Below are 13,184 nucleotides of genomic sequence, written 5' to 3' on the forward strand. Positions count from 1 at the left end.
CATCCCATTCTTATTTTAAAAATCACACATATGGTAAGTGCAGGAAAGGTCTGGGAGAAAATGCAGTAAGCGCTAGCAGCACCTGCGTCCATGGAGTGGGAAACCGTTATTTTTAATGTTTGTTTGCCTTGTCTGCACGGCTGGATTTTATATAATACACATGTGTCCCGCCTATCTTAAGAATAACCAAATATCACTGTGGGGGAAGGGTCGCATCCACCTCGGCATGGGCTGTCCGTGTGGGTGGGGAGGTGGGGGCCAGGCGGCCACCTGCTGTCCCCAAGCTCTCTGAACTGAAGTCACAGCGCACAAAGCCCTTTACATTGACCTCATCTACATATTTCAAAGCATCTTCTGCTTTGTCTTATTTCATCTTCCAGGGCTCTAAGTAGATTTTTTTTTTTTTGGTAAAGTGACACTAGATGACATGGGATCTGAAATCTGAACAGATTCCACGTGTGTCACGTGACACCAGGTACCATCAACATTGCCACTCTAAAGGAACACAGGCTGCCATGGAGTGCAGCTCTAGCAAGCAGAAAGAGCACACATGCTGGAGATGGAACCCCATCTCACCCCAGGCCTGGGCCGCCTGGCCCCTCTCATGGCACAGGAGTGTCGTCAGGACAAGTGCATTCAAAATTCCCCAGCACACACTGACCTTCAGGCACGGATCCTCAGACACAAATCCAAGCATCCACCCCTCAGAGAAGTCCACCCTGCGGCCGCTGTGACTGTCACTAAAACTTGTGGATGTGGACTCTATACACTTCCCATTCTCTGAGGCCAGAGTGAGGAGGCTTTCTTCCTCCGGAGCCTTCCATGCCCAAGAGCTGACTGCAGGCTGTTCTGTCCTTGACGTTCCATGCCTTGAGCATCGCCTGCTCCCAAGGCCAGGGCCAGTCCACAGCGATCCTGTCAGGATGGCCACCTGATTCCTTCCCTGCGTAGCTGCCTCACAGGAGAAAGCGAGCCGAGGGAGCTGGGTGTGGTGAGGCGAACCAGTGTTGTGGACTTCAGCCACACACTGCTTCTCTCGGGTCACCGCAGGTGTGGTTGCTGTACACCCGCCTAGAACCCTGCTGAGTGTGAGGAGGAGAATCTGGAGCTGCTCCACAAACAGGGAGTGTGAGCTGGGAACTGAAAGAGTCCTGAGAAGCAGAAAGAATGTGTGTCTTTGAACCCTGAATCCAGCTGCCACTCAGACCACTTGGGGTTCGTTTGTTGTTTGTTTTAACACAAATAAAGAAAACTGCAAAAGGGATTTTTTTTTACGAGGTGGGGTGACAGTAGTCAGGTTTGAATTCAGAACTTTGTACTTTCTAAGCAGGTGCTCTACCACTTGAGCCATGCTGTCAGCCTTTTTTTGTTTTAGTTATTTTGAGCATAAGGGATGCCTGAACTAGCTAGACTACAATTCTCCCATTTACGCCTCCCGTGTAGCTGGGATGGCAGGCACATACCGTTATGCCCAACTTCCATTGAATGAAATGGGGTCTTGACAACATTTTCCCTGAGGTGGCCTCAAACTGTGATTCTCCCAATCTTTGTCTCCCAGACAGCTAGTGTTACAGACGTGAACCCATAGTGTCTAACTCAATAGCATTAGCCTGGCTTTGGGTAGCCCACACCCCTTTGCATATGCCAAAGGCACAAGCTGCAGCCTGATGTCCCAAAACCCTGGTTTTCACTGCCCTCTGCATACCCTTTGCACACCCTCTGCAGGCAGAATGCAGCTGTTTATTTGTGAAATAGCTGGCTGGGGCTAGGCAAGAAGGTGACATGGCTTCTGGTAGGATATGTGAATAAGAAGCCTCAAAAGTCAAGTCCTGGGGCCGAGAGTTTGGCCTAGTGGTAGAGTGCTTGCCTAGCATGCACGAAGACCTGGGTTCGATTCCTCGGTACTACATACATAGAAAAAAAGCCAGAAATGGTGCTGTGGCTCAAGTGGTAGAGCCCTAGCCTTGAGAAAACCCAAGGACCCACCCCTGAGCTCAAGCCCAGGACTGGCAAAAAAAAAAAAAAAAAAAAAAAGGCAAGTCCTGAAAGTCGTGCTGAGCCTGAAGCCAGCAAAGGAGTCACCTGGCTCAGATCCTTCTGTCCATGCAGAGGAAAGTGTCAGGGAGGACCTGGGGCTCCCTCCACCCCCTCAGCATACTTTGGGCACAGATGGGAGACAGGCAGCCTGGAGCCTGTCCACCACATCCAGTTCTCCTGGGACTCAAGGACAGAGTCCATGTCCGTGACCTGAGAACCCCAGAACAATGCCTGATAAACACGGGTTGCCCATGGATTGTCTCTGTGATGCTGGGGTGGCCACACTTTGCCCTGGTAGAAATCAGGCCACAATTCCCAGATGGTCTCTTCCCAAAACATTCTGTTGGCAGATGCTTTGGGTCTCCTGGCCTGAAGATGGAGCATGCTCAGCTGAGGCCTGTGGGTGTGTGGAGACACAAAGCTGAGATGCAAATGTTTTGGGAGGTGGGTCCTTTGTTTAAAGTCAAGCACTTGTAAGTGTTGACAGCTAGACTTCTGAAATACCTCATGTGAGAGCACCTGTCGAGGACAGGGCTCTCCCTCCATTCCTTCTCTGACCCTCCACCATACATCGCATACCCAGTTACACACAGTGGGGCAGGGAGTGGTGGGCTCCTGCCAGTTCTACAGCCATTTTCCAAGGGGGAGCAATTTATAATTCATCACCACCTCCTCACTGCTGTCCCTATGTGCAAGCCACTCTGGGAAGCACAGGGGATTGGTGAGCTCACAGTTTGGAAGAGAAGCCTGCGGAGAATTCGTCTCCTAGGACAAGCCAGGCTCCTGGCTGGTAGGGGACGCCTGGGCAGTAGATACAAGCCCTCCTCCCTGAGGCCTGGCCCATGACGGCTTCTGCTCCTCTGAGTTCCCTTTCCAGCTGCCAGAGCCTCAGTGGGCATCTCACAATGGCAGTTACCCAAGGGTTGTGGTTGCTTCACCTTAAAGCAACACTTCTTGAACTGACCGTTGCATTCCAATGGCAAAGGCATTTTGTGGTCAAATCACCCAACTCAAAAGACCTCAGATCTTGCCAGGTCCCACCTAGACGTGGCTGAAGGCACAGGACACATAGCCAAACCCCACCCACCGGCCCGGAAGCCACCCCTCTCCCCCCTAAAGAGTGGGTATGCCCATACTCCAACATCAAAAGAGTTCTCTTTTCCCTAAGGAACACTTCAGGTCTGACGTCTCCAGGTGATGTTCCTCTAAAAAAAATTCCCTCAGACTCACTGATGCCAAGCTCTGCATCCATAAAGGCAGGTCCGTGGGGCTCAATGTACTTGGGAGAAAATTTCCCCTGTCCCATAACTGGAGACGCCCTGGGGAGTCTAAAAGGTACTTATGATCAGCCTCCAGGGGTCATAGGAAAATGTGGGCGTCTGTGATCTGCCAGGAACTGTGCCAAGTGCTGTGAGTATACTTGTTCCCCACACTGAGAGGGAACATGCGGTGCAAATATTACTGTCACCCCCATTCACCTGGTCACAAAGGCCACAGAACTTGGCAGCAAAGTTTCCTACCAAGAACCTCCCTCCCCACTTGTCTAAACTTCTCATCTTGCCCCCTGGTTCCCTGAACCCAGTTCCTTCCCTTGTCTAGACCAGTCTTCCACTATGGAAGATAAAACATTTGTGCAAAAGAGGCTTGTGTCATTGTCATTTACTTTCCAGAGCAAGCTTCTGGTCTTTCTAGGTTCCCAGTGGCCTCTCTCCAGTGCCAAGCCCTCATGGCCCTGCATGCCTCTTTCCCCACCCATGTGCAGGTTCCTTCTGTCCTGGCATCCTCAGGCAGTTCCAACTGGACCCCGATGGACACATCTGCCCAGCAGCTGGCATGCCCCTCTCACTCATGCCATGTCTCACTCCTCCTGCAGGTGCCTGGTGATACAGTCTTGTAGGTCCATCTCCCTGGAGAATCATCAGCAGACCTGATGTGATGTGCCCACTGTTCCACATGGCTTCCTCTTTGCCCCTTGCACGGGCTGCAGTATGTCAGCGCCCTAGCCACTGATGAGAACTGAGGCCTGGCAGTTGGTTGGTGACCATGGGGAGTGGAGCTGCTCTGCCAGCTTCATCTGGTGGACTGCTGAACCCCACCTGCCCCCACACAATGGAGCTGTTAGATTTGGGTCCCTTTATCACCATGAGGCTCATCCCAAGGCCATTTAGAAAGACCATCTCAGGAAGGCATGTGGCTTCCAGTTCCAGGGTCCGGGTACAGGCAGTAGCCCATGTCCTGAAGATCTAAGTTCAGTACAGATAGTAGTTGTCACCTTACTGTCCTAATTCCTCCCATGGGAGAAGAATGCCCATGGCTGCTGGATGTCTTGCCCTCCATCTGTGTCCCAGCACCAAGTCTTCCACTCTCTTGATCAACTTAATATGTCAGCAGCTACAAGTTCCCAGATCGTCTGCTCCCATCCTCAGTTTCTCTACTTAGGTTTGAAAGAGGGGAGAAAAGGGAGGGGGCCTTAGTAGCTCCTTAATGAAATATCCTATGGGAAAAAGAGAAGACCTAGCTGGTCCAGTGGCTCATGCCTATAGTCCTAGCTACTCAAGTGGCTGAGATCTGAGGGTTGTGGTTCAAAGCCAGCCCAGGCACTAAAGTCCAAGAGACTCTTATCTCCAATTAACCACCAGAAAACCAGAAGTAGGGCTGTTGCTCAAGGAGTAGGGCAGTAGCCTTGAACTGAAGAGCTCAGGGACAATGGCCAGGCCCAGGGGTAGAGTGCTAGCCTTGAGTTGAAGAGGTCAGGGACAGCGCCCAGGCCCAGAGTTCAGGCACCACGACCAACAAAGAAAAATAAAAGAGAGAGAGAGAATATCTGTGGACAATATGAAGGCATTCTATCAGCTGATGTGAAGACAAGAGTCGGAGTGAGTAATACAGGCTCAGTGTATCCACATGAGGACACAGCAAACATACTGATCATGGTAGGCTAGAAGTAAAGGCTCCCAGAACACTAGAATAACCTATGAGAACCTGGGAATCTTTACCAATAATATCAATAGAATGGATCTACCACAGTAACACTGTGCTATATCCTGAGGACAGCAAGTAAGCCAAATGCCATACTTGTGGCTAAGGGCCCACTGCTAACCACCTACCATGAGGGGGCCAAGTCTCTTGTCCTCCTTGTCCATCTTGCATGGCAGCCATGAAACTGAGCCAGTAGTACCAACTGCAGACATTCTACCTCCATCTGCCATCTCAAGACTGATATTTAGACCTGTACCCCAGTGTAACACAGGCTAGAGCCCTTCCCACTACCAATCAACAAATCATCTCCTGCCACATCCCAGCATGCCCCAGGTCAACGGAGTGACTAGAAATTGGCCAACGAAGCTTTGCTCTCATTCCATACTAGTTCCCAAATAACACACATACATGAGTGCATGTGTGCCTGTGCATGTGTCCGCACACATGCACACACGCACACACGCACACACACACACACACACACACACACACACACAGCGCTCCCTACAGCCTGTGGCAGGCTGGAAGCATGGGAGAGAGAGGAGGACAGCTGTGGCTGAGCCTCTGGCACACCCCACACCTCAGGCAGACACGACAGAGGCAGATGCTCCCAGAACCCCAGGGACAGCCTCAATGAACCATGCCCACTCACCTGCCTAAATGGCCTGTCAAGAACGATGGTATCTTTGTCTAGCCTGCGGGGGGGCATTTAGAAGATTAATTAAATGAACCTGGAAGTCCTCCTGGCTCCTCAGGGAACTGGGTAAACACATCAAGCCTGTCACCAAGCTTTTAGGAAGTGCACCTTGGCCAGGCCTCTCGTTCCATACTGAGCAGGACCACTGACCAGACAAGCTGGACCACCTCAGGCTATAGCTGCATACAAGCAGCCTGCTGATCTGGACAATGAAGCCACCCCGGGCCCTGGACCCTATGCATCTACAGTCAGCCACATGCATGGACTGAGCAGCACGGGGCAGGCAGTGGATGACTGGCTTCCAGCTGTCCACTTCTCAAGACCTCAAGATGTCTAGACCCAAGTGTCCCTCACCCTGGAAGTCTAAAGATGCCTTTCTTGTCACCATCCCTGGCGTTCAGCACCTGCTGCCTGGCTGAGGCTCCCATCTCCTGAGAACTGGGAATGTGTAGTCCCACACCAAGTGACTTCATCCCCACAATAATTCTGGGAAGTGGATATGGTTATACCTGCTTCAGGGGAGGGAATGGCAATGTGACAACAATAAGATGTCCTTGCTCACGCCTGTAATCCTAGCTACTCAGGAGGCTGAGATCTGAGGATCATGGCTCAAAGCCAGCCTGGGCACTAAAAAGTCTGAGACTCTTATCTCCAATTAATCACCAGAAAACCAGAAGTGGCGCTGTGGCTCAGGGGTAGGGTGGTAGCCTTGGGTTGAAGAGCTCAGGGACAGTTCCAGGCCCAGAGTTCAAGTCCCACAACCGACCAAAAAAAAAATAATAAATAAAAATAAATAAATAAAAAGATGTCCTAAACAATACATATAACCAGCCTTTCCTCTCACACTAGATGACAAGCACTAGATACTTACACTATTTATACTTTCTTCTCTCCCATGAGCAGGAAACCAGTTAACCTTAGAGGGCTGATTGGCACCATAATTGTCATGTAGCAACCCACTGGCTTCATTAACCCAAAGTGGCATCAGTGAAGAAAACTGTGATTGTCCTGAGGTCCCTGGATATACTGTGTAGTGACTTGCCACAGTTGCACATTTAATTCTCAAGAATTGTCACCAAAATGATTACCCTTGGTTCCCTTCAGTGGTAACTGAGAGGCTCTGGGAAAACAATGTTAGTTTACAATCAGCCCAGATGTGCGATGGGCCCATCCAGGCAGCTGAGCTGGGACCAGCCAAGGGCACAGAAGTCAGTCAGGGGGCCAAGGGAGCACGCGTGGAGGGGGGAGCGCAGGCCTCACCTTTGGTAGCGTAGGCCTCTGCGATCATCCGCAGCCGGTACGGAGGGACGGCGGTCAGCGCCAAGTCATCGAGGCCTACCCGGGCGTAGATGTTCAGAGCTTCCTTAAAATCTCCTTCCACATAATTCAACTTGGCCATGATCAGATTGGATTCTTGTAGGAATTCTGACTAGAAAGAAAAGTAAAAAATAAAAAATCCTCACGCCATACTACATGTGCTGTTCCCTCACGGCCCAGCCATCTGGTGCCCGTGGCCAGAAAATGTACGCAAATCAACATCCACCAAAATGGAAGAAGACTCAGCCCTAAAATGGAATTTTACCCAGTTGTAATTTTTTTAAAGAAATGAAGAAATGACACATAAGCAAAATCTCCCAACCATTACACTAAATGAGAAGGCGACATATAACGCCCTCTCCACGAACTATCTAGAAAATAAGTCTGTACAGTCAGAAAGAAAATCGTGTGCCTGTGGTTGCTAAGGGTACCTCATTTGATTATGGAGTTTCTTTTTGGTATAATGAAAATGTCCAAAAATTAATGCATCAGGGTCATGAGTGCACAGCTTCATTCAGATACTGGAGCCACTGAACTCGGTACTTTACATGGGTGAAATGTATGGCGGTGACTTCTACCTACATAAAATTGTGTAGGGGGAAAAACAAGCCCAAAGCAAACAAAGCAACCCATGTAGCTCAGGTTCATGGACTTGGCTGGACCCAGAATAGAACGCTTTCAGAGTAGAACAGGAACAACATGAACACACATTTCCAAAGAGATCAGCATAGTGTAATGGGGAAAGACAAATATGCTTTGTAGGGGGAAGGGGGGCTAGGAGCGGGGGTGGGGGTTAGGTAACAAGAAAACAAAACAAAAAATATATCAACTTTTTTTAAAAAAAAGAGAGAAAGAGAGAGAGATTCAGAGGTGTCTTATGAAGGCCCTGGGCCTAGAACCCAATAACACAATACTGGAACCTAACAACCCAAGGAGAAGCTTTCCAGATGGGTGCAGAGCCACCACTTGCTTTCCTGGGGAAATCCTTTCCACAGCATTCCAGCTTGTGAAGCTGCTTACATCCAGGTTGCCTCTCTGTGGCTCTCCCAAGCAACCCAGCAGCTCTGACCTCTGCCCTGCTTTACCCATACCTCATCTGCTGGGAAGACAAGAGTGGGTCAGCTAGGTGAAGAAAGAGACCCATCACCCTCTCTTACACCTTCCTCTCTTGAGCAAGCAGCAAGGCTAAATCTCTCAGTGCATACCTGAAGCCACGACCAGGCAGAGCGTGGCACAGCAGCACTGCACAGTGGTATGGGGTGAGAAGAGATTTCCAGAGATGAATGGTGGTGATGGTGCACCATGAAGTCCAAGTATGTAATGCCACTTCAATGGTACACTTCAAAATGATTAAAATGGCATATAATTTTGTTACATATATTTTACCACAAAAAATAGTTGTTTAAAAAATTCTCTTTAAGAAGTTATATAGAGCGGCTTCAATTCAATAAGCCAATTTAAAAAAAAAAAAAAGGAAGAAAGAAAAGGGAAAAGGAAATTGAAGGAGCAGATGGAGATTCCAGTTGGAGGAAATTACAAGTCCAGAGACACAGGCTGGACACCTGGGGAGGGCCTTGCTGGGTGAGTCCAGCCAAGGCATTGTACAGAGAGGAAGCTGCAGGGCCAAGGCCAAGGCCAAAGCCGCTCCACTGCTGAGTGGTGGGAGATGGTGGCTGCCTGGCTCCTGAAAAGCACAATTTTCTTGTCTTAAATCAGAAAGCCAAGTTCCCCATATCTTATTCCGATGTTCTTTCTAACTTCAGGCCTCACTGGAAATGGTGGCTGAAGGTCAAGAAAGAAGTTTCATACTAGCCAGGGTGGGTGGGGCAACATGCAAGCAAAAGCTGCGCAGCTCTGAACACTGTGTATACAGGGGAAGAAGCTAGAAAACAGCAAGTGGGAGCCAAGTGTCAGGTCAGTGGCTCACGCCTGTAATCCTAGCTACTCAAGAAGATCTGAGGATCACAGTTCAAAGCCAGCCTGAGCAGGAAAGTCTGTGAGACTTTCACCTCTAATAAAAAACCAAAAAGCCAGAAATGGCACTATGGCTCAAAATGGTAGAGTGATAACTTTGAGCAAAAACAAGCTCAGGGACAGCACCTAGGATCTGAGTTCAAGTCTCAGGACAGGCACCAAAAAATTTTTTAAAAAAAGCAATGAGAGAGAAATTCTTAGGTAGATCAATCAATGGCCTGGCTAGGGTAATGCAAGAATAGTGAATACACGATTTAAATAATATCTACATTTAAGCCTCTGAACAACGGGAGGGATCCAACTGAGAAACATGAAGTCCAAAGAGGTTGGTAACTTCCCAACACAGTCCCAGAGCTGGGACTCAAACTGAGGAATTTAACTTTAAAACCCAGTGTGTTTATACTGCCACATCTGATTGGTAACGATGAGGCCCAAAGATGGGTGAAACAAGTGGCTCATTTTTCAAGATGAAAGTAGAGGATTAGGAGTGAGAAAGATATGAGTAAGAGGTCTCTCCTTACCATACAGGCACGACCTCACACCTCCTAGCAAAACATTAGGTACTGCCTGGCTGTCCCTGTGACCTGTGAATCTTGGACCCACTGCCCCCTTTCCTGCTGACCAAGAGCCACCAGGAGGGTCAGGCAGAGCTCCTTGGTTAGAAGAGTTGACACACTCAAGTGCCCTAACTGAACCATGGCCTTAACTGCAACAGCATGGAGGAGGCCTGATGACAGAAAGAGAGAACGATTCAGAGAAAAGCTCCCGGCTTAGAACATGCAGAAGCTGGCTGGGTCCCGATATACCCCACGCCATCCAAACCCACAAAAACTGAACCCCCCTTCGCCCCGAGAAGTGACCTCTCGGGGATCACACAGCAAGCTGGAGGCAGGCATAAATTCACAGCAGAGATGCAAAAGGTGAAGCCAAAGAAAATTTGGCTTCCAGGGAAAATATGCAGTCAGAGAAGAATGGGGCCGGAGAAGTAGTCCCAGAAGACTTGGAGGCAGGAAGAGAAGACAAACAGAAGCTACTTATCAGCTGCGAGGAAGGTGCAAGTCACAGCTCCAAATCAGACTGCTTGTGCTCTGGGGAAAACTCATAGTGGAGAGAAAGGGGAACCTTGAACAAGATGGACGGGGCAGGATAGGCAAGCTGGCTGCCATCTTGGTGACCGGGACCTCAGAGAGCAGGAAAGGCAGTAAAGCATCCAGGGGACAGGATGAAGTGTCCAGAGCAGGAAGGAGCAGGCCAAGTGAAGCAGCGGTGGCCCGGGAAGAAGCAGGACATTGGGGGGCTGTGTCACAAGGAGGAAGAGGCAACACACAAGGAGACGGAAAACAGAGCAGAGAAGCTGAAGGGCAGCTCCTGAGCAACACGACTGAGGCAGGAAACTGTGCATTAATAACCTGCTGACTGACTTTTCTTTCCTAGAGTAGAGGAAAGCATCCAGTTGAGTTCTGAATGATGCTTCAAGCCCCAGTGGAAAACAGTGCCCTGGCTCAGGAGGAGAGGACTGAAGACTCACCAGAGACCCCCTTGGGCTGTAGCCCCTCAGGCAGTCAGCCAGCCTAGAGGGCTCTCCCTGGGCATCCTTTCAGCCACACATTGTCCAGAGATGGCACCAGCACTCCCCAGAGTGCCCTCTCATCCCAGAGGCCCACAATACCTTGAGGTTCCCCCGATCCAGAGCTGCAGTCAGGTGCTTGCGGACCTCAGTCAGCTGGGGCCTGGGGCCTCGGGGACTCGCCCCCTGCCTCAAGGGGTGTCCCTTCAGGTGCTGCTCCAGCTTCGCCTCCCCCAGGAGGAGTTCTGCCATATCATCTGCAAAACAGAAGGAGTCAGGAATGGCCTGTGCAGTGGCCAACGCCAAGGGGCCAAGGACCCCTGGCCTCAAGACCACCTGTGCTTCAGGGCCCTTCTAGAACCCTGTGTAAGCAGGTCTACGTGGGGATCCTCTTATAGTCAGCTCTGTTCCAAAGTAAGGGATGCCCCGTAGTGCTGGTTCACACACTCAGTCATTCCTTTGCCATACATTTGCTGATGCTAGAAAGATGGAGGTGTATTAATATGGAGAATTCAAGATCAGAAAGGAGACAATGAAACTACCCTGGGATAAGACACACACAAAACCCAGTCATGTACTTGCAAGAGAACTGCCTCTTCTGGGGTCTGTGTCCAGGCGACCCAAATATATGCTGTCTTTCTATCTAAAAGTCAAAACTACCCATGCCTGAGGTCTCAGAATGTCCGTGGAAGTATTTTTCTCTTGTTTTTTACTTTTAAGAGTGCATTCATTACATGGAGCAGTTACCACCTAGGGTGGACAGAACATAATTATAATACAGTATAAAGTCCATTTTAAAAGGTTTATAAGGATATGTCTCCAACCCATGGGAAGTTATTGCTGGGGTGTCGGGAGAACCTCAGCTGGAACTAGGAGCCAAAACGGACTTCAGTTTTATCTGGATTTAAGACTCTTATCCTACAAGGAGAACAGCTTCGCCTGTCGTGCATGCGATTTATAATTAATTCAAACAGTAATCACAGAGGAGCCACCAAAAGCTGAGCGTTACAAGATCCCTTCCTGTGTCTCTTCATCAGTTCACCCCAAATGCCAGGCCTAGATGCCTCTGCACTGCTCTATTTCCTGAGAAGCTAAAATAATTTCTTAGCTGTACACTGGTGGCTCCCGCCTGTAATCAATCCTAGCCACCCAGGAGTCAGAAGATCATAGTTCAAAGCTAGCCCAGGCAAGAAACTCTCACCTCTAGCTAACCACCAGAAAAATGCACAGCACTGTGGCTCAAAGTGGTAGAGTGCCAGCCTTGAGCAAAAAAAAAAAAAAAGCTCAAGGACAGCACCTAGGCCTTGAGTTCAAGCCCCAGGACTAACAGACCAAAACAAAACAAAACAAAACAAATAAAAACCTTCAAGATGAGATCCACAGTCTTGGTAAGGGCCAACTGGCTCCAGAATAGGGCCAAGGTACTGAGCATGAGGATGTTTTAACTCAAAAAAAAAAAACAAAACAGGACCGGAAGTTTGGCCTAGTGGTAGAGTGCTTGCCTAGCATGCACAAGGACCCAGGTTCAATTCCTCAGTACCACATACATAGAAAAAAGCTGGAAGTGGTGCTATGGCTCAAGTGGTACAGCTCTAGACTTGAGAAAGCCCAAGGACAGTGCTTAGGCCCTGAATTCAAGCCCCAGGACTGGCCAAAAAAAAAAAAAAGCAAATTCTCTGCATATGGAGAGAAAACCAGGTAGCCACAGCAACGTTCAACGCTCTAAGACAACGTGGCAATGCTAGAGTGTTGGGAGCCAGAGTGGAATCAAACTGTACCTTGATTTGCATCAGACAATGGCTTTATTGTCTTATTGTTTTCTGGCCTTATTCTGTTTAAATGACCTGAGATTTACCATATGAATGTAACACCTGGAAGTTCCCTGGGTCTCAAGGAGGGAAGAAGCTGGAGTGAAAAATAAACGCGGCAGTCTTTACCTGGACTGCGGACATCCGGGACCGGTGTGTCTGTCTCTCTTCTATTTCTTCCTAGTCCTTGCCCCCTATTTCAGGAACCCCAATCTGCGAACCCTGGTTTGCTGCCGGTTGGCCCCGGCACTAGAGAGGACAGACAGGCGCAGACCATCACCCATAAAGACAGAGCCACCAAAATACCTGACAGAGCTGAGTGCCACTGGCTCACGCCTCTAATCCTAGCTACTCAAGAGGCTGAGATGTGAGCACCACAGTTCAAAGCCAGCCTGGGCAGGAAAGTTCATGAGACTCTTATCTTCAACCAAAAAGCTAGAAGTGGAGCTCAAGTGATAGAGCAGTAGCCTTGAAATAATATGTCAAGCAAGAGTGTGAGGCCTTAGTTCAAGCCCAAAAATTAAAATTAAAATGATGAACAACAGCGAGTGCAGCTCTGGGTCCTAGGTTTAAATCTGATTCTCACTGCATGCCTTAGGCCCAGCGACAGCCTAAGCTTTTTCGGGGGGCAATTCTATTCCCTGCACTGAGGATTCCCCGGTCTGCTCTATGCCCTAACTCTCCTGCCTCCCTGATACAGGATCCTTCACCTGCATCTAGAGGTATCTAGAGGACACAACTCAGGGCTCAAAAGGAATGGGAGCAGATCGGACTCCTGCTACTTGTTCTCGCGATGGGATGGGGC

The 13,184-nt window shown here is 49.4% G+C and overlaps 1 protein-coding gene across 4 annotated transcripts in view; it reads right to left on the reverse strand.

Moving 5' to 3' along the window:
* Ttc7b (tetratricopeptide repeat domain 7B) overlaps nucleotides 1–13,184 on the reverse strand; it is a 188,645-nt gene that overhangs the window by 157,340 nt on the left and 18,121 nt on the right. For all 4 annotated transcript variants that reach the window (XM_090344701.1, XM_090344704.1, XM_090344699.1 and 1 more), the window contains exons 2-3: nucleotides 10,674–10,828; nucleotides 6,974–7,142 (exon numbers count right to left, since the gene is read on the reverse strand). In XM_090344701.1, the coding sequence (XP_090200827.1) occupies nucleotides 6,974–7,142; nucleotides 10,674–10,828 (324 nt within the window). The remainder of the gene's footprint in view (nucleotides 1–6,973; nucleotides 7,143–10,673; nucleotides 10,829–13,184) is intronic.

Source organism: Megascapheus bottae, chromosome 14 (genome assembly GCF_031878675.1).
Source record: "Megascapheus bottae isolate mThoBot1 chromosome 14, mThoBot2.hap1, whole genome shotgun sequence".
NCBI classification, from domain to species: Eukaryota; Metazoa; Chordata; class Mammalia; order Rodentia; family Geomyidae; genus Megascapheus; species Megascapheus bottae.